The sequence below is a fragment of the Phallusia mammillata genome, chromosome 5 (assembly GCF_965637545.1).
Source record: "Phallusia mammillata chromosome 5, kaPhaMamm4.hap1.1, whole genome shotgun sequence".
Taxonomy (NCBI): domain Eukaryota; kingdom Metazoa; phylum Chordata; class Ascidiacea; order Phlebobranchia; family Ascidiidae; genus Phallusia; species Phallusia mammillata.
Window position 1 is genome coordinate 16,420,997 of NC_137256.1, and position 21,540 is coordinate 16,442,536.

The following is a 21,540-nucleotide window of genomic DNA, read 5'->3' on the forward strand; positions in this document are numbered from 1 at the left end:
AGACCAACTACAGAAAGCGATTTATCAACACAGGCACGAAAGGTAAACCTGATGCAAGAAGTGCAGAGAATAAAGTTGGCGTTAGGTTCCTTTTATATATTTTTCTCAACTACCGGATTTCCCCGTTTTCAAACTAACAGTATGCAAGGCAATGCGGTTATGTCTGTAGCCTATAGCTCTTTCTCGGCTCTAAAACAAGCGAAAGACAGCCGGTAGCCGGTTTAGGAAAGGTGTGTGAGTAGTGATGAAATACCACTTTTCTGCCATGTGAGAAATGATAGTAAAGCAGAAAACTCACTTAAGATTTTTTTCCTCTTTTTTTCTTGTTGTTATTTTAGGTGCAGCTATAGTTGTTTTAGTACCCTTCCCGTTCTTCTGTGCTAGCTCCTACGTCGGTGTCTTATTTTTTGCCTTCGTGTTCGGTTTTGATGCGTGGTGCTCTAAGAAAAAGGGAGGTCTGCTTCGCTGTGCGGCGCTGAACGAGACGGCCGGTCATTTAAACCGCACCGCGCGCGTTCAGCAGCGCCGCTTAGCGGTATGGGCGACAAAGGCACGCGTACCGCATAAAAACAGTCGCCGGTCTCTCACGTGTCTTTGATAATAATTAATCGATCCGGCGCACAAAACGAAGACTTCTGCGACAGAGACTCTCATCATGCGCTTATTTCGCCGCCTTTCAGTGTGTCTGTGAGCTGTCAAGACCCCAGGGGGCAGTATTTCTGCAAGATCTCATTTTTTTTCCGAGAAAGAAGAAATTAATGAGGAAAAATGAGGAACGCTTCACGATTTTGCGTGTCATCCTCGCGCTTGACTGCAACCCATCTTCCCAAAATTTGGAACATTTGGGATTTTAGGGATTCCTATTGGTTCGTTTGCCCCGTGCTCGCTCGACCGTGACCGACACTTGCGCGAAACTCAAAATCCAGGTACCTGTGTCAATGAACAGGATTTTGTGCGTTTTTCGCCTTTCTTAGGCCTGAATATCTGTGTTTTTGAAGTAAACTGTTTGTTTCAAACTGCCAATGCTCAAGAAAAACCTTGATTTTGCCGAGAATACTGCAGACGGGAAACTTTACACTGAGTTTTGTCCCAAGTTGCAGCAGGTTTCGGTAATTACCGCCAGACGACAATAATCACTTTTTTCTGGCCGCTGCTGATACTTGAGTTGTCAATCAGGAAAGACTTTTTCATGTCACTATCGACACTGCACCAAAAAGGTATGTTGCAACAGTTTGTTTGGAAACCCTGTTGGAAGCATGTTTGCTGTATGACTGTATGTTTAGCTTTAGTAGAACTATTGGTTGTTGTTACAAGATCTGTTCAGACAGTCAAGGTTTTGCCTGTTAATTTGATTTCTAAGATATTGTGATAGAATGTATTTGAACCAGAACTATTACTCGCCAATAGAGACATTTCAAAGCAAGGCATTCATTCATACACAGGTATAAACTTGGTGTTATCCTTTGTTTTGTTAAGTTATCTTATCCTTGTTAAAAATGTAGGTTTCTAAAATAGACAGGAAAAGTAGTTTTGGTATATGCTTAAGTTTTTATGACAGAAAAATAAGTTTTGGTATGTGCTCAAGAATTTTTTTCTGTTTGCCTTAGTTTTTAAGTTGTTGCAGACTGAGCTGTGAGTTTTGCTTGTCGCAAGTTATGTTCTTAACACAAAAACAAGTTTTACATCTCTCACTAAATAAGACCAAGTTTAAATTTACAAAAAATACACACAGCTCATATACTAAAGTACAATATGATATCTTCTAAACATAAAGCTATGGCATATTTTTTAAATTTTATTAAAAAAAGAATGTAAAAAAATTAAAAAACGATTACAATTATTTGTTTTGGCAACATTTGTTCATGAAAAATTTCACCCGATTAAGTTCTAGCGGCAAATATACAACAAGAAAACGAGGAAGATTTGATACAAAATAAATCACAGTTGTTACACATATTTCTTGAAGAGTTTGCAAACGTAAACAGATCAAAGGCACTGATCAAATGGAGATCCACCTATGTCGTGAGGTATACAATTTTCACGAAAGCCTTCCAGAAATTCAGTAAACTCTACGACATGCTGGTCAAGCAAGGACGTACTTTCAGCACCTTCCAGAAAAAAATGCAAACGGGAGTGGGCACTTGAAGCTTTAGAGCATTTTGATATGCAACTTTCGATTTCATCGGCCAGCGCTTGAGAACATTCCGAAGGCTTGTAGTCAACCGTTGCAAGCTTTAGTTTATCAGAATTGAATTCTTCGTCGTCTTTGCCGATCACCAATGCATACATAATCAACCCCAGAGCATCAGCACCGCAATACGATTCTCGCTGTGATTCAGCGTCTAAATCGCCATTAATAATGTTACGGAACTTGAAGCCGCCCACTTTGCAGCGCGCGTTCCGCGTCACGAATACGTCATCGACAGTGATGTCACCAATGACAAGTTGCGGAGCGGATTGAAGAAAAACGAAGGCGGATGCAACGTCGACGCAAAACCGTGTGCGCAGTAATACCGGAAAGTAGGGCGCCTCTGCCGGAAGTTGTGAGGCGACATTGAAATAATCAATATCGTCAATATATTCCATAACTGCTCCCAGTGAACCAGGCCATGAGGTGTATCCAAACACTTTCACCACGCTGTCGTGAGTTTTCAGGTAGAACTTCTCCATTCCTTTCATGATTCTATGACAAAAACATATTCATAAAGTTAAAAAAACGTGTTTAAGCATTTTTTAATTTTTTTGTGCTGGTGCACAATGACCAGTTTCATTCATTTGGAATGATGCAAAAAATTCGTTTTTTCGCTTTCAACGTTTCTCGTAAAAGAATATTTTAAGTATAACGACTTAAAGCATTGTTGTTCTTGGTGATTTTTGATCTGTTTGTAGCCGTATTGATAAAATGAAACAATTCTTACAAGACTTACTGTTTCATTAGTTCGTCGCCAATCTTGTGGATTCCTTGAGTTTGGTAATATTTCACCGCCACATAACCATGCAGATTATTCCAAGCTTTCTTCACAAATGAGAAAAAGCCAGTTTCCAATCGATTACGACTGGTTGGTAATTCATTTGGTGGAAAATATGGAAGTGTCGTCTGCAGAACAGGGACAGTTTTAAAGCTTGTTAAGATAGAAAGATGTTACTAGGATCCTTTGAATAAAACACTGACCGCGTTTTTAAGCGAAACATACGCATATATGAATGACCGTATTTTTTCTAAAATTTATGACATAGACATTTTTATAATATGTGGAAAATGTTTAAGGCATTAAAATTACAGGAACCCTTTCAAAACAAAGTAAATTTTATAAAGTGAACAGAGACGGTTCTTAAAAACTAGAAAAGAAAGCAATTTACCTTGATGCCACTGCTTTCAAGCTTGTCATGTTCTGACAATTTCATCTTCATGGATTTTAGGTTCTACAACAAAAACAAATCGTTAAAAATGTAAAGTGTTAATGTCACTATTAGGTTTAAGTTAGAGTAGTCTAATGACTGTCAAAAAGTATGGTTGTATTCTTGGTCAACTCATCAAAGGAGGCAACTCTCTACAGTGGGGAAAAACTTTTCTTATAAGGAAATGAAGACAAAAACGGCCATGACGATATTGCTTTAATTTTGTTGGTTCTTGGTAGGGTGACACCATGCCAAGTGCGGTATCTGTACTCGTCCGATATTTAGCTGTGTCGGATTAAACGCCTATATCCTTTGCCACAATAAAGTCATTTGACACAAACTTTCTCGTCTGGTTAGGACGTTTAATGCTCCATCTTCTTTGAGAACACATATAAGTCGTGTCGAAAGAACGATTTGGTGAATCAGCAATTTTAACTACGATTCAGTCTATTTAAGTAATTTGTTTTGGAGGAGTAAAAACGTACGGTTTAAAAAAACGTTAAATCGACTCACTTGTCAAATATGGCGTTGTTAAGTTATTGCGCCTCAACTGAGCTAGACTACCATGGATCAAGTTTGGGCCGTTACAGTGTTTTACAAACGCACACTAAACACCGCTTTTTATTGGGCAATGCAAACCTACATAACAACAGCAGCTAAAAGTTGCTACAAGCAACACAAGGGCTTTTCGTATGCGTGAATTTTCTAGAAATAATTTAGTCTGCACAGCAAGCAAACAAATTGACGTGTTACCTGCTGAAGTTGGAAGATCTCTTTGTACTTTTTCCAGTAAAAGGAAAAATTCTCATTCTCCATGTTGCAATTCAATTCCGTGCTCTCAGAGGCTTCTTCGAGAGATGATCGGTTTCGTTGCTCACAATCCCCCACACTAACAGCTTCCTTTATCTAAAACAGTAAATTCGGTGGTCGCCAAATGTTTAAAGAGAGATTTAGTTTGCCACAAACATACACTTAGTTTTACATGAAGCTCTTAATAAAAAGGTCACATCGTCAAAGTTAAAATAGGTAAATATTAGGGATGGGCCGAGCCGAGCCAGAACCCGAGTACTCGGTACCGAGCATTGCGGTTTTTAATGCTCGGTGTTCGGCCGAGCAATTACACAAACTGACCCGAGCGTTAAATTTGCATACTCATGCCCTGTCAACATATGTAACTATTGTTGTAAAGGGTGTCTATTAGGGATGTGCCAAAACTGCAAATGTTCTGTTTGGTCGAGCACCGAGCATTAAAGTGAGATGCTCGGTGCTCGACCAAACAGAACATTTGCAGTTTTGGCACATCCCTAGTAAATATTGTCAAAGAGTATGTATTGGCGGCCATTAATACAAAAAAAAAATCTCCCAGACCACGAAAGTGTAAAGGTAGAGACATGTCTAGGCTTATTTTGCGACAATATTTCTAACTGAATAATGGATTGGAAACGCAAATTCGACAGAAGCAGTTAAAACACTTTTTGAATACACATTGTTGCGTTTGTGAATTTACAGAATAATCGAAAAACAATACTCCCCGTATTTGAATTACCTAATTCTCTTTCTTGGAAACAATTTCTATTTAGTAATTCGTTTATTTTGTTTGAAATAAGCAATCATACAAGAACCTAGAATTTAATAAAAAAAGACAGCCCTAACAGCAAAACGAAAAATTATAAAAAAAACATGCCGGAAAACTAAAAAAAGGTTGTACCCCAGAATCCATTGCCTCCTTATAAACTTCCAGGACTTGGTTTTCACGTTCTTGTCTACCTTCATTTTTCTGCATCTAAAAAATCACAAAATGTTGTAGGTGCGAATAATAGTAAAGAGTGCAATGGTGTGATGTACATTTCACATACATTTCGATGATGTAAAAATATATATAAAGTGCAAAGCTTGTGTTAGCTATAACTAGATTTAAAACAAAACATACTTCATAAACAGACAGAAAAAAATCTCGTTCCAAAGCAACTTTTTCACTAAATGCTTCCTCCATCGATAATCGTAAATATGCTTTGGACCAAAATGAAGAATTTTTAAGTGATTTTTTAGCCTGCTCCACACATTTCTTGTGCTGTTCCTCAAATGGTCGATTGTTGGTTTTTAGAGCTTCCTGAAATGTGTTTAACAAAAACGTTTCTTAACTTGTATTATCTTATTGATTTTCACAATTTAAATATCTGTTAGAAATACTGTTTTTTTCCCAATAATAAGACATAAATAGTATGTCATGAATATTTATTTGGTTATAAAATCTGTTACTTGCATAAACATCAATTTGTTAGATACTTATTTGGTAGAAGACATGCTTGTAGAGTCTAAACAGGAACAAACCTTCATCTTGCAAAAATAGTCTTCTGCCGCTGCAATGAGAATGCCAAGCATTTTTTTCTGCAACAAAACAGTAGTTTCATTACCATCGAAAAATGTTTGTGACTAAATTTTTTGCTTCTTGGGAATTGAGTCTCAACATCAAGTATGTATTTTCAAAGCATTAAAAGTGATATTGGGGAAAAAAATCAACAAAAAATTAGAAAGGTGGCTTTCTGATATACTTCCATTTTATATATTCTATACGACATTTACCAATTTACTATACACATCATTTGATCTACATATATGATTGTTTTTGCAAGCAAAAACAGATGGGTCCCCACATGCGCGTTTTACGGATTTAACGTCCTGGTTATTTTTAGATTCTTAAGAAAAAACTTAACCAACTTTAGCAATAACTCAGCTTTAAAAGTTTTGTCCGTATTCTTTTTGCATCATTATTGTCATATAATTACAAAAAAACAGTACATAAGAACGGGAAAAATACTTTTAATTTAATCTCATGCTTTGACCTTGATATTGTCGTTCAAGGTCAGTTTTTAACACAATTTTCCACAACTGAAAATGTGCTTGATACTTAATAAAACGACATAGCATAGCTGCGCAAAAACAGCTGATTTCTAATCACTGAAACGACTGTCTCGTAAAACGTCTGTCCGGACGTCAAGCTGAGCAATCCCGCTGCATTCACCCGCCTTAATCGTAAACAAGTGAATTACTCCCTTGAGAGTTGAGACTTCTATCTGACTGACAGTGTACACATATTATAGGCTGTAAAAGTAACTATTTGGCCGATTAAGACAAAATTTTAAGTACTGAACAAATAACCTACTGCAAACAATTGTTTAACATTTTAGCACATTATGGCTTGTATTTTTGGCCTAAAACTTATTATTTGGGGGTTTAAGGGGAAAAATGGGTGAATCCAATAAAAAGTTACAAATTTTTTTAGAATACCTTACATTGCACCAACCAACAAACCATGAAACTCTCAGATTATGTACTTTAGTCAGTACAGCCGTTTTTAATTTTTTTTTGGGGGGGGGGGGGGGGGGGCTGTGGGTGAACCACTAGGTCGTTTGGGGTCAAACTTCAGGAGGATCAAATTTGGAACATTAACTAACATCTGTGCAAATTTCAATAAATTTAAAGCACTCTTTCTTGACCAAACGCATTTAACAAACCAGCGTTAGACAGAAATGAATATTTGGGGGTTTAAGGGGTGAAAATGGGTGAATCGAAAAAAAGATACAAAATTCTTTGAAATTTCTTATATTGCACCAAACAACAAAGCATATCACACAGAGATGCTGTACTTTATCAACAAAATTTTCAGCTCTTCCGGCAGTTTTTTATTCTACTGTGCCAACGTTTCGATGTCCCATACGAAACACCTTCATCAGGGTAATGACATACATTGCAAACACAAGTTATTATAAAGCGAAAAGGGCGGCGAAACACACACAAAAAAGGCGGTAGAAAAAACGCAATGCGCACCAATGGTCGTGTGATAACACCTGGCTTTTTTGTGTGTGTTTCGCCGCCCTTTTCGCTTTATAATAACTTGTGTTTGCAATGTATGTCATTACCCTGATGAAGGTGTTTCGTATGGGACATCGAAACGTTGGCACAGTAGAATAAAAAACTGCCGGAAGAGCTGAAAATTTTGTTGATACGTTATGCCTGGCAGCAACAGTGTATTCATGCTGTACTTTAGTCAGTACAGCCGTTTTTAAAAAAATACGTTTTGGGGGCCTGTGGGTGAACCACTGGGTCAATCGGGGTCAAACTTCAGGAGGATCAAATTTGGATTATTAACTAACATCTCTGTAAATTTGAATAAATTTGGAGCACTCTTTCTTGACCATACACGTCTCACAAGCCAGCGTTAGACAGAAAAAAGAAAAAAAAAATACGGACAAAAACAATATGTGTCCCCTTCAGGGAAGGGGACCCATAATTACATCACAAGATGCAACTCATCAAACACTGTTTTCATGGGCGTCCGCAGGCAAAAATACAGGGGAGGGCAAACTATCGTCACATCGCTGTTCGATAAACGGTATTTCCGAACAAAAATCATCTGACAGTGATACTCTTTCTTGCCAATTCCAATGTAGCAAAGTAGTGCAATAAACACAATATCAACTATTACGGTAATATGTGGAAGGTTGGCAAACGATTTTTAACGGAAGTAGGATTTACATACACGAACCTTATCAGATGTAACAACAGATACAGTGAAGGTATCACATAATGGCTTTTTGACACATCCATCAATGACGTAATAATATGCTTGTTACCGAGCTATTGTTAAGTAATAATGTTCGATTCATTTAATCTGTTGTAAAAACTCATCCTGTTCTGTTACAGTTACAGCTTGTATTCAGTGCGTTTAACGGGGTGGAGACCCACGATGTCTTCAGTTTACGTTCCAGGAATAGTTTTTGTATAACACTGTGTGAATGTTTATGGTGTTTTGTTTTAAGATGCGAATTTTGCGACAGTTTGCGTTTTCTTTTTTCCAGGGGGGGGCACATGCGGACGCCCATGACTGTTTTGCCATAACTAGCAAGTTTCAAATCAAATATGTTTCAATGAAGCAATGATTTGAAAAAGGGCAGTACACAAAGTTTTGGAATAAGAAATGAAGTTTTCTTTGCTCTTACTTTGTCCAAGGCTTCTTCTTTGATTATAAGCAACAATTTGTTGTTTTCGGCTTCAATTGCCACTTCTAAGCTTTTCTGAGCAGGTTGGAAGCCTTCCCATAACAGCTCTTCACTAGTGCAACTTTCTTTAAACTGTTTCAGCACATCAGCTGAAATTTCAGCATGGCCCTCCTTACGTGCTCTTTCACTCCTTCCTGCTTCACAGAATTTCTGAATGTCAAAATTTTAGGATTAGTTTTTGTTTAAAAATGTTTTTATTCAAAAAGTTGATAATAGAAGTTTAATAAACAACCTGCTGTTATTGGTACACAGGCTTGAAATTAGTAAGATCTGGTGCCTTGATATGTTGGATTGTACAACAACAATAGATGTCAGTAAAGTTGCAAACTTTTTTCTTTTAATATTGCTTCTGTATTTTTAGGCTGCTAAGTATGGAACATACATTTAAATTGTTATGATGTCATAAGTGTTGAAAAGTTGAGAAGTACTGACTATACAGTAGTATCTTGCGCATGCAAAAAACACTTCACAATATTAAACACATGTAAAATGTTTTACATTACCCTAAAGAGTTTTGCATATTCAGTGGAAAAATGTTCCACCTTCTTCTCGAAATGTCCTTCCAAAAATTGCTGCACAAATACACAGAGCACACAAAATTGCATTAACACCAATCATATTAAAAACAAATGTTAATGCTTTCACACAGAGATCACATGTTCAGCATTTGATTTACCTCGTTTTTGTTGTTTCTTTCAATCATATGGCCTTTTAAAAAATTGAAACTGTCCAGCATTTTTTCATCAAAAGCATCCATCTTGTTGACATCTTCACCACAAACAGTTCCAGCATGCAACCTGAAAAACTTGACACCTTCCCTTTTTGCTGCCTTGTCCTTTTCTGCAAAGGTCTTTTTAGAAATCCAGACTTCTGTAGCTTTCTGCAAAGAGATTTTTTGTTCAGAAACTGAAATTTACTGCTCCGGTTGATCACTTATGCTATTGCTATGCCAAGTAAAACCTTGTTTGCTCTAGAAACATCTTAAACAGAGTAGAGGTGCATAAGTATAAATAAGGGGATAACCAGTTACTTGTTTATCATCATTTCAATTTAACACACTGGTTGACTCTAGTTTTTATGTTTTTTTGTCTTAAGTTTAAAGCAAAATTTTAATGCAATTTGATTGCTTTGAAATGTTATTTATTTTTGACATTCAACGTTTTTTTTTTTGCCAATTTCAAACATTGCTACCTATAACTGCTTAAATTGTAATATTGGTTTAATCATTTGGTTAATTTAATAAATATATATTTTTATATGTATGCCAAAAGGAATAAAACCATTTATGTGCCTATTTAGAATGAATAAAGGAGGTGTGTAAAGAAGTAAAACTGACCGACAACTAGTGATGGGACGGGTACCCGGTACTCGGTACTCGGTATCGATGGTATCGAACGATTTCAGTGGTATCGATACTCGTACTCGGTATCGAAATATTTTGCCTCAGTTTTCGATACCAACGTGCGAATACCGAAGGCCGATTTACACCATAAGAATACGGGCAACTTTATGCCAATATTTGCTTCGGACAGCACAAAATTGGAAAAAAGTTCCGCCAGTTTACGTATATCTTTTTCGCTATCATGTGGAGATTACATTTTTTGGCATGTGTGTGTGCACGCCTGTACCCCGACCATGGCAGATAAATTAGCCAGTGATATACAACTAAGCACAACACTACACCTAAGTACTCGGTAATCGTACTCGGTACTCGGTATCGAAGGTATATACATGTGGTACTCGTACTCGGTATCGGTACTCGCTTCAAAACCTGGTATCGTCCCATCACTACCGACAACAGCTATTCTGTAAATGAGTCCACAAACTGACATAAGTGCAAACTGAAATTTATTTTTGCTTTAGATTGATTGATTATATCAGAAGTGCTTATAGTTCATTTGTGTTAAAAATCCCCCAAAAAATATTTTAATTTCTGTCAGCAACTTTATGACCATGCAACAAAATAGGAAAAACAAAAAACATATTTTTACCTGCATTGCTCTTTCATATACTTTAGCAGATGCCATGCTTATTTTGTAAAGTTCATCTATGATGTTGGTCTGAAATGAAATAAATCACAGTGCTGTTTTTTTTAATTTATTTTGATACTTTAGTTTTAAACAACATTTATACAGTTTTGGTGAACATAAAATACATTGCTATTATTTTAAAAACATTTGTTTCACCAATGGATGATAAGAAACATGAACAAAAAAATGAACATATGTGTGTTTTTTTTCATTTATAATTTAAGGGACAATTAAAATAATACAAAATGGCCACAAAGACCCTACAAAAAACTAGAAGGGTGGCTTAGCACATATTGCCCTTGCATATACACTATAACCTATTTGAAAAAAATAATATATTCCCTACACTTATTTTATATTGGGTCCCATATCACACACTGTCTTTTATAACCTTAGTTGTTTCTGCAGGCAGAAACTCATGGGTCCCCACACATGCAAAGTTGTAAATAATGCATTTCAAGAAATAACCATGTGAAAATTTGGTATTGTAAGGTCAAACACGATGATTGGTACTGAGCATAAATAAACATGCTATGTGGAGTACAAACTATCTACATTTTCTTCCATTCGGGGATTTTTGAAGGTTTTTCTATTGTATGTTCTATCTGAAAAATATAGGGGTAAATAGCGAAAAATTAGACTAAAACACAACAATCAGCTGCTATTATTGGAAAATTGCACAAGCTGTCCTAATTTCATTCAATTCAGACTTTGTTAAAAAAATTCACCCATTGTAGGGGGCTAGTGGGGTAAATGTTGGGGCTACAGGTTGGAAAACAACAATCAACAACCATAGATAGCACCCACTACAAGCTGCCCAAGTTTTATTCAATTCAGACATTGTTTAAAAAATTGTCCTATTTTGGGGGGCCAGTGGTGTAAATGTTTGGGCTACAGCAGTGGTGGCCAAACTACGGCCCGCGGGCCGCATCCGGCCCCCAGTCCTGTTTCATCCGGCCCGCCAAACACCTTGCCTGGTTTTTTTCCAAGCACCATATTTACCACTGTGAATATATATAAACCTTTTATTAAATACAAGTGTAAACAAGATGGTGTTATTTATTGTTATTCTACTTCAATAATATATTTTAATAAAGATGGCAACCAGTTACGACAAATTTTACGTAAATCTCATTTAATCCGGCCCTCCAGTGGCAAGACAGTTGCAAATTTGGCCCTCTGGTAAAAAAGTTTGGCCACCTCTGGGCTACAGGGTCGAACACAAGAATCAACACCTATAAATGGCATACTCTACAAGCTTTCCAAATTTTATCCAATTCAGATATTGTTTAAAAAATTCTCCCTTTTTAGGGGGCTAGCGGGTAAATGTTGGGGCTACAGGTTGGAAAACAACAATCAACCCCTAACAATGGCACAATGGACAAACTGACCAAATTTCATCCCATTCGAACAATACTTAAACAATTCACCCTTTTTGGGGGGCTAGTGGGGTAAATAATTGGTCTCTACTACAAAACTAAAAAAATATCAAACCACATTAACCCAATCCACAGTCCTGTAAATTTTTGTCCAAATCGGCAAATGTTTAAAAATTTGGCCACTGGAGGGGCTTTTGAGCAACAACCGTTGACGCCTCTGACTAACGTTTGTGGTGCGCACCAACTACATTTTACATTTTGGGGGCTAGCGGGGTAAATACTGGGGTTATCATGACAAACGAAGCAGATGGCACATCTACATAACTATATCTACCATCTGTGGAAGTTTCCTCCAAATCCATCAAACATTTCAGGGCAAAAAGAGGTGGACAAACTTCAGGGAAGAAAAAAAAGAAAGAAAAAAAAAGAAATTGAGTAAAATCAAGATGTGTCCCCTTCAAGGAAGGGAACCCATAAAAATCATTTCATCATACAATATAAACACTCACATAATGGATAAACTAAGGGCCATACTACATTTCAAACCAATTACTTGCCTGAAGCTGTACTACTTCCATAATATTATTAGGCAACAATTAAGTTTACACTAGTTGCATACATGGTATTTTCCTGTGCTTTTGGACATATTTTTTTCTAAATTGCATTGATTTAATCATAAACATTACTGCCAAGGTAGTGGTGTATAAAGAATACATCGTTCAGACGTTTCGACAATCTCTGTTGTCATCATCAGTGCACTGATTTATGATTAAACTACTTTTCAAGTCCGTGTGTAGTGTTCCTATGCATTGATTTACCTCAGTGGATTTGCGTTGCATCATCTCCTTTTCATATTCAGCAGTAATTAAGGCCATCAGTCTTTTTTCATAAACTTTAAATCCTTTCCATTGAAACAACTCCTTCTGGCATGTAGCAAAGTTTTCTTGGGCGAGTTCAACAGCTTCAGTGTGTTCAAGAATATATTTGATGTAAGTTTGATCCTTTTCTAATTCTTCGCTGCATTTCTGCCACACAATAATTAACCTATAGTTTAAAACAACTTGATGGATATTAAAAACAAAGCCTTTTGAGGATCAATTAAAGATCCCAAAATATCTTTGTTTTCACCAACTGGCTAACAGCAAACAATAGTGACAGAAGTTACACTGAGTTTTTTTAAAAACACCAAAAATGTGAATATTTATAACTGTTGCCATGAAAAAAAAAGTTTACTCAAACAATAACCCCAAAAAGGATACAAGTACCATTTAGTTAAACAGTTTCTATAGGAAAAAACAATCACAACACACTAAATATCAATTGCACATCATTTACAATTCAACAATACCTTCATATGGTTTTCATACACAGCAAATGACTCAATTACTTTGTTTTCAAACTGGTCTTTTAAGCCTTCCTGAAATAATAAAAAATTAACTTCAGGTCTGATGGTTATTGAGACTAAAACACTTGAATAGCTTTTTGCCCAGTTCCAAATTGTTTATTCTATCAAATGCTTATACAATAAAAACAAACAAGGATTAGTTTTTTAATCGATTCTACACACAAAACTCTTTTTTTATTTTTTTACCTCAATTTTGCTTCGTATTTTAGCAACTTCTTTATTATGAGCAGAAAATGTAGATTTTAATTTTTTCATGTATGAATCAAATAGTTCTTCATCAGCACCAGTATCATAAGCAGACTGCGTGAATGTATTGATGGCTGTTTGCTTGGCACCTTTGCTTAACTTCCTAAACGTATCATCACTGACCCAATCATGAGTAGTTTTCTATAATTATACAAAATATCTTAAAATAAACTGATTTGCAACATAAATGACAATATTAAAGTTTCACACAAGGATGTACATAAACAGCCAAAAATTTTAGTAGGGAGATATATATTTAGCACAAATATGAAATAAACACAAACCTCCATTTGCTGTTTATAAACATTAGTTGCAGACTTCATAACCCTTTCCAGTCGTGAAATCCAATCTTCCTATATTCCCCAAAGTCAATAAGTTAGACAGAAAAAAGAAAAAAAGGAAAGTAGACCCATAATTATCATATTACCTAACAACTTTTAAATTCTGAAATAAACAAATCTTAAATAAACAAAACCAAAATACAAACATATAATTTCTTAATTTTTTCCCATCTTTCTGTTGCCTGCTTTTTTATTGCAGCTTTGAACATGTCTTCTTGTTCTTGATAACTATTGTCCAACCTGACAAAGCAAAAAAAAATCCAAAACAAAATTGGCAGAGATTTTTTCGTATTGTATAGGTTTGTTTATATAACACAGTGGTTCTTAACCGGGGTTCGACGAAGGTCTTTCAAAAGTACAATACAAGTACTCGTTTTTGTCAAACTTTAGGGTCTATAGTCGCTAAAAACGGCAATTTGTATTTGCTCAATTTCAAAACACTGGAAGGTTAAACTTAGGCAGGGGTGTTTTAAACTGCAACAGTTTTTGTGGTACTAAAAAGAGTATTGCCAGCTTAATAATCATAAGTGTCAGATTTTTTGTACGCCTATTGTGTGCCAACAATGCGAACAAAACAGGTACCACAAGCATCACAATATAGATTATGACATCATAAACCCTAAAGACTGATCTCCTCGTTGTGTAGCTCAATCTGCGAACCGAGCTAGAAATTAATCTGGGATTTTTGGGCGCTATGAGATGGTAAATACATGATACAAACCAAGTCTTTTGAAACAAAATAAGCTGCCGTTGGTGAAATAAGAATCTGCGATGCGGCCGTCCTAACAAAATGGTTGTGCACCCCTGCACTAAGGTTTTATTTTCTTTTTTTTACGTAACAAAGAGAATTGTTCCCGTTGTTCGTAAGTAGAAAGCAACGAAATTTTGTTGGCAGCAAAAACTTATTACTTCATCTTTTTCATGTTTGTGTACAGATGCTAAAATACAATGTTCATTTTGTTAAAAACTAAAAATTGCCGAAATTAAAGCAATCATGAAACAAGTTGCTTGTATTATGAAGTCAGAATTTGACAAAATGACAAACAGTAACTGTTGCCACTACGTTTGAACAAAAACTAATTATGACCCACCAAACAAAATAGGTTAAAAACCTAGGATGTAACTTTGGGGTTCGACCAAAGGCTGAAGAATATCGTAGGGGTTCGGCCGTTATAAAAAGGTTAAGAACCACTGATATAATATGTTTATTGGTAAGATCAGTTTCTACATAAATGTACAATGTAGTAATAGATAAGTTTGCATACCTGCTCTTTTAAACTTCGGTTTCCAGCTCTTAAGTAGTATTTACATCAAGTACATCATTCGATGTTATAATGGACTTAAACAAAGTCGATTGGATAGCTTTACATTATTAAACCGCTATTTATTTATCATTGTGGGACATTTATTAGGTTTTGGTAAAGCACCAGTCATATTATCGGATGGCGGGATATTACTATCAGTTTTAATTGTGCTGAGATTTTTGATACTTAAGCAGCTCAGCCAACAGCTTATCATACAAAGCTATTAAGCCTAGTTCATGATTACATACCTGGTATCCTCTGTAAGATGTTGAGAAAAAATTCCTAAAGCAAATTCTTCAGAAGTTTTACTAACATCCCAAAACTGAGTTTGATTCAAAAACAGGCCACCAATCTGCGAAATGAACAGATATGAAAATATAGTTTGGCAAAACTCATTTAAAAACCTTTCAGGGCTTTTTGATGCAATCCCAATTTTTTTAAAAAGCTAAAGAACTAATTTCAATATGACATTAAACTAGTGTTGTTGTGCACACAAAAAACACAATCTATCCCCAAAACAGCACTTTGATTCCCTTTTTAGTGGGTTAGCTCTGGTCTCATTTTGGATAAAATATACTAATATATTTCTGATCTTACAACAATGAGCTATTTCCTCTTAAAAAAGAAACTTGTACCTCTAAACTTTCTCTGTGGGCATTTATTGCTGCTTTTTTAGCCACATCAAACATTTCAAATTTTGATTTTTCATCGGCTTGTTTCTGAAAAAAAAACATCGAGGTAACAGTTGAAGCACCAAATTATTTGTAGTTTTTTAGTCAAAAATACACTAAAAACTATTTAAACTAGAAATGTGGCTTTCATTTTATATATTGTCTCTATTTATCAATTTACTATACACACCATTTGATCTACAAACATGATTTGGGGCAAAAACAAATGGGTAAAAAAAATGCCAGAAAATTCTGTAGTCAAATTTGTTTACTTCACTTCACAAAGTTTTACAATAATACTAAACCTAATAACGACAATAGTACATACCAACCTTTTATCGCTAGTGTACTATATTTTTAAAACACTATGCAAATATTATGAACATCAATTGTATGGCTAAAAATACCTGTACTTTTTTAGGAATATTTTTCTGCTTTTGAGTTTTTAGAGTGGGTTTCCGTTGCTTCTCTTTAAGTTGTTCCTAAAAAATTTGTAAAATGCAAAAATGTCAATAAATAGTGAAAATTTTAACATTATTACCATTTATCATAATTTTTCAACCTGGCTTTTTTACACTTAACTTAACAATCTGTTACACAATGATTTGGAAATATTTAAAACACAAACTTACAATCTTTTCATCAAACTGTCTTTGGTATTGATATTTCCAAATTAAACAAGTTCCATCCACTTGAAATGTTTGTGTTTTGTGCCAATTTAAGCCTCGAAATTCGCTTGGAAATCTTCTGTACATTTTAAATACATCTTTTTTTGCACTTTCAAATAAATCTTCATAAACACTGGAAATTTTTATTGTCTTCATAACCTATATTTGAAAAACATGACTAATTCATCTAAAGATAAGATATGTGTTCTCACTAACATTTAGGCTGATAAACAATCAACAGTTAACTGTTAAGTTGTTAAACAAAGTTTGGCAGAAAAAATTTTAACCATTTTGTTGTATTTGTTTCATTTATGTTTTAAAACATTTTACAATATTTCGTACCTGCTTCAATTTGGTTTCAAAATCCTGCAATTCATACTTGGTTAGTAAGCCAAAATGCTCCATAGCACTGTCCTACAAAATAATCATTTATTATTTTTTTTATATTGGCTTGATGCTTGTATAAAATTGTTTTAGTTGGATGGTAGCTATTGTCAAGTAAGACATTACCAACTATGGTTATAAATACCAAAATTTTGAAAATTAGGCGTAGAAAAGCACATGTGTAACATATTTTTGATGTAGAAGTTTGAGTTCTTTTAGGTAAAGTTTTGTCTTTTAATAATGAGCTAATACTTGTTTGTCATTAGTCAAGCTATTTTGTTTGTTTATTGTACATTGTTTTGACATATTTTGCATAAAAGAGGCCAGTGAACTTTCACACAGAACTGTAATTGGTATGTAAATATAAAACATTTGGCAATTCTGATCGAGTGTGAACATTTGTGCAAATTTCTATATCTACAAGAATAAGTTGATTTTTTCAAATGGCTTTTTATAAATCTAGATTATTTTAGTAAAAATAAATCTAGATTTTTATATTTATAAATCTAAATTATTTTAGTGAAAATAAATCTACATATTTATATTTATAAATCTAAATTATTTTAGTGAAAATAAATCTACATATTTATATTTATAAATCTAAATTATTTTAGTGAAAATAAATCTACATATTTATATTTATAAATCTAGATTATTTTAGTGAAAATAAATCTACATATTTATATTTATAAATCTAGATTATTTTAGTGAAAATAAATCTACATATTTATATTTATAAATCTAGATTATTTTAGTGAAAATAAATCTACATATTTATATTTATAAATCTAGATTATTTTAGTTGGGAAACATCTTTTTTACACTGTGTTTATATTAATTTCATGCTACCACAAATAAAAGCTTGAAGAATAGGTGAAAGTAATAATTGGATCAGTCTTTATGAGTCAAATGTTGTGCATCCCTGATAAGGAAAAAAATGATAACAATGCAAAAATGTGTGTCACACTCACAACTTACCCTTATTAATGCCGTTGGTCTCTGTACAGTGTGCATATTAATCACTTTTGTGTAGTATGAGACCACTTTCATTATTTCCGCCGCCCCAGTAGTTCTTCTATATCTGACTTTCACTTCCATGCTAACAAACATATCCCAGGCAAGAGAGCAGAAACGTTCAATAAAGCTATCAGCAATTCCTACAAAAACGAACTGGGTAAAATAGGATATTAAAACGAAAAAATAAAATCGAAAAAGGAAATGTGTGTTTTGTTGAGCACCAGTCTTTAATTAAAGCTTTGAACAAGCTGTGGAGTGTCACTATGAATAGCACTTTTGTTGAATTTCATCAATATTTAAGTCATTAGAATTGTGAGATGATTTAAATTTTTACCTAATTACTTAATTAATTACATTGCCAAAATTTAGTCATGCATTAAAATCTTAAAAAGAATCCACAGAAAACAGCATGTTAAAATCTTCTCAAGATAAAAAAACTAAAACCAGCATGAATATGTTAAATTTTAGTCATTGAATGCGAGCAACCAATGGCGACTGGGAATAGGAATGTTACGTACCTGACATTTTACTGACGTAACTATGCAAGGGTGGCAATGTAAACACCTTGCAGTTAGTAAAAGCTGTAGTGAGCAACGTGTAATCAGTATCCTCTGTAGAGTGCATTTTCAATAGAGAATCTATGTTATGTTCCGATTCTTTGCAGTCATGTATTACAAACACAAGGTTCTACAAAGCAAAATAAAGTAATGAAAATTCAAAGAACACAAAGTCAATGAGAGTTACAGAAACAAAAGTGAACAAACAGAGCAGCTTCTGGCTGTCACCATTTTTGTTCGTGCTTTTGTTTCTTACCTACAATTTTGCAATTTGGGAAATATAAATGCAGTATTAACAACTATAAATTTGAAGACATTTTGCAAAACTGAAACAAAACTCTTGCAAATGATGCAATGCTGACAATGGTAAATCAACTTACTTGCAAAACAGTAACAAATCCATATTTCTTAATTTGTTTGCCATACTCCACAAAAATCTGTATTTTAAAACAAAATGTTAAGCCTAAAAACAAATTAAGTTTGTTTTGTTATGGTCACAAAAATGGTAATTATATACTTTAGACACTGATAATAAATTTATTTAAAATTGTACATATTTCCTTATTGCCTTCATTTCATTTAAACAATGTGTATATACTACAGAAGTGATTTTTTTCCCTACGTGCCATAAAGTTTATTCTGCAAAAACATACCTTTAGATGTATTAAATCAGATTGCTTGAGTGAACCAGTAACATTGTATAACAAGTTGCTGCTTATGGCTGCAGAAAAGAGAAGAATATCTTTGTACAGTGAGGAGCTTTTCTTTCCGAAGCCTTCAGTATCCAGCACAAATGATGTGACCTGTAATTTTGCAAGTATATAAGTCACAAACTCAACTTCTTTTAATGACTTACAAGTTGAAAAGATAATGTACTTAATGTTAAACAAAATGGATACATCAAAAAGTTTTGACACATCAAAACCTTATTATATTTCCCTAAGTTAAAAGCAATAGCCACTAATGTTCAGGATAAAATCACCTCTCCCTTTTCTGATTTTCCAACGAAAGGTTTATTTTGAATTAGAATTCCTTTTGTTGGCTCATCACTGTCCAGTTTGAAATCTTCCAAACACTTTTCCCTAAAAACCTGACCCACATTTACAGCGTTCTGAAATACAAAATAAAACTGATGTATCAAATGGATGGCAATGTCATAATTTCAAAATTCTTGATTAGTTAAATATGCCCTATTTGAAGTGAAGTGTAAGTTGACAAAAAGCAACTCTAATTTGCCAAGCGTTTTCATGCCATTACACTTATTCATGTTTATTATAAATGACAGGTTACTAGAATAGTTTGTTTCCATATGCAAAGTATGAATATAGTTTTCATGTACAAAGCACCATTAAGAAATGCACGAATACATTAAAACCCAACATGCAGCGAATGTGTGAATTGAACAGCTGTAGGTTACTGACTTTTTTTGAACAAACCACAAAATGTACAAAACAATTTCTTACATTGTCACATTTAGTGAGGCAATCCAAGTATGCAATCAGCAAACGATAAAGTAGCGTTTTTCCACTTCCCTTTATGCCGCACAGTGCAACAATTTGAAAAATAGTTTGATGTGAACTTATGATGGCCTGGACATCTTTTTCATTCAAAGTTTGGTTACCAGTATCCTCATCGTAGGTAATAAGTTGGCAAGCTAAAACAAAATATCATTTTAGTACATTTTTTTCTCTTTTAATAACATGTTTGCATGAATATTATGCATTTTGTGTGCAATATTTAAAAACAATATTTTGCCAAAAAGAAAGATAAACTAAATTTGTTCTCTGAAAATTAGATTACGGTTAAAAAAGTTCATCTTTAGTATTTTTACATTATTCTTCCTACTTATTTTTAAACGGTAGACATGTTAAAAATATTAAAATAATTGTTCAAATAATGCATTAGATTAAACAAACTATAGTTAGTTTAGTAGTTAGTACTAAGTGCTTACTTTCTCCTGATGTGCCATTTCCCATCGTCTTTTTTGCTTTTTGAATAGCAAACAGTAGGTCCTTTACTGCTTAATATTGACTATTTTGTTAACCTGTGCTATGCTACAACCACGAGATAATTTCGAAACGGAACTATTGTTTATTTTTGTCACGTGGTTTGCTGACTGGAAACCAAAATGTGCTTTCACGTGCCCTACATAGGTACAAAGGCAATTAACGACAAGATCTTTCTGAGCACGATTTCTTTCTACATGTTTCTGTTTCAAACGTTTAAACCAGTAGTTCTCAACGGGGGCGCCAGCGCCCACCTGGGGGCGTTTGCTCTTATTAAGGGGGCGCTGGAGAATAATTGGGCGATTAGGGGGCGCTGGGAAAAGATAAATCAGGTAAAACGCAACAAAACGTCAAATCTTTTTCGTCTGTGACCATTAAAAGTGGTTTGACTCAGTATTCGCTGTATTGTGTACTTTGTTTGCTGCGTGTTTTTGATGGTGATGTCGCAATGCATTTTATACAAATCACAATGCGTCATTTGTCGGGGCTTGTCCAGTACTTGGTACCGAGCGTCGCACATAGCAATTTATGATGCTCGACGCTCGAATTGAGCCGTTAGACCAGGGGTCACCAAACTACGGAAAACTACGACGTCATTTCATCCGGTCTGCGAGAGTGTTTGCCTGTTTGGTCCTAATATATATCTTGGAAAAAATAAAATTTGAGTTAAACGTTAATTTACTGGAAAAGCATTTCTAAAAAAGCAAAGCAACAACATGTAGGACTGAGTATACCTAGTTTTACAGAACGCACAAAATGATCCAACAGTTGTTTGTTTTATCACAGACCAAACAAAAACTATCAATGCCTTCATTATTGTGCACGAACAAACGGCTTTCTATTGTTAATTGTGAAAGAATAAATGAGTTTTGCCTGTAGAAGAGATTCTATAATTTTCAAAACAATTTTGCTATTAGACAGTAGCATGATCTGTCTCGAGCGAAGATTACACTTTTGTTGGTCCCGGAAAGACGCGCGTTTGGGCTTGTAATATATGTGGCCCTCGCAAGATATTTTTAATGTTATCCGGCCCGCAGTGAAAAAGGTTTGGTGACCACTGCGTTGGACAATCA

At 34.5% G+C, this 21,540-nt stretch overlaps 1 protein-coding gene across 2 annotated transcripts; it reads right to left on the reverse strand.

Moving 5' to 3' along the window:
* Positions 1 to 1,777: 1,777 nt before the first annotated feature.
* LOC145229267 (uncharacterized) lies at positions 1,778 to 20,674 on the reverse strand. 2 transcript variants are annotated; one of them, XM_080094572.1, is made up of 28 exons: positions 20,413 to 20,674; positions 19,925 to 20,115; positions 19,444 to 19,572; positions 19,115 to 19,264; positions 18,842 to 18,898; positions 18,423 to 18,591; positions 17,866 to 18,044; positions 16,846 to 16,917; positions 16,468 to 16,662; positions 16,249 to 16,317; positions 15,800 to 15,883; positions 15,413 to 15,516; positions 14,007 to 14,100; positions 13,804 to 13,872; positions 13,460 to 13,660; positions 13,217 to 13,285; positions 12,687 to 12,893; positions 10,451 to 10,519; positions 9,136 to 9,339; positions 8,963 to 9,031; positions 8,400 to 8,609; positions 5,731 to 5,787; positions 5,330 to 5,509; positions 5,108 to 5,182; positions 4,153 to 4,305; positions 3,361 to 3,423; positions 2,928 to 3,097; positions 1,778 to 2,683 (listed from the first exon to the last, which is right to left on the reverse strand). In XM_080094572.1, the coding sequence occupies exons 1-28, from the start codon at positions 20,435 to 20,437 to the stop codon at positions 1,987 to 1,989; spliced, it is 4,011 nt and encodes a 1,336-aa protein (XP_079950698.1). In that variant the 5' UTR covers positions 20,438 to 20,674; the 3' UTR covers positions 1,778 to 1,986. The 2 variants fall into 2 exon arrangements, with proteins under 2 accessions (XP_079950698.1, XP_079950697.1); XM_080094571.1 differs by having other exon boundaries at positions 16,243 to 16,317.
* Positions 20,675 to 21,540: the final 866 nt, after the last annotated feature.

What these genes read in the sequence shown, in the direction of transcription:
- LOC145229267 (XM_080094571.1), bottom strand. Translation starts at nt 20,437, where the DNA reads ATGGGAAATGGCACATCAGGAGAAA. An exon ending in AAATGGCACATCAGGAGAAA is followed by an intron (nt 20,116 to 20,412) that starts GTAAGCACTTAG and finishes ATTTTGTTTTAG; the next exon opens with CTTGCCAACTTATTACCTAC. An exon ending in AAAGAAACAACAAAAACGAG is followed by an intron (nt 9,032 to 9,135) that starts GTAAATCAAATG and finishes GTATTTGTGCAG; the next exon opens with CAATTTTTGGAAGGACATTT.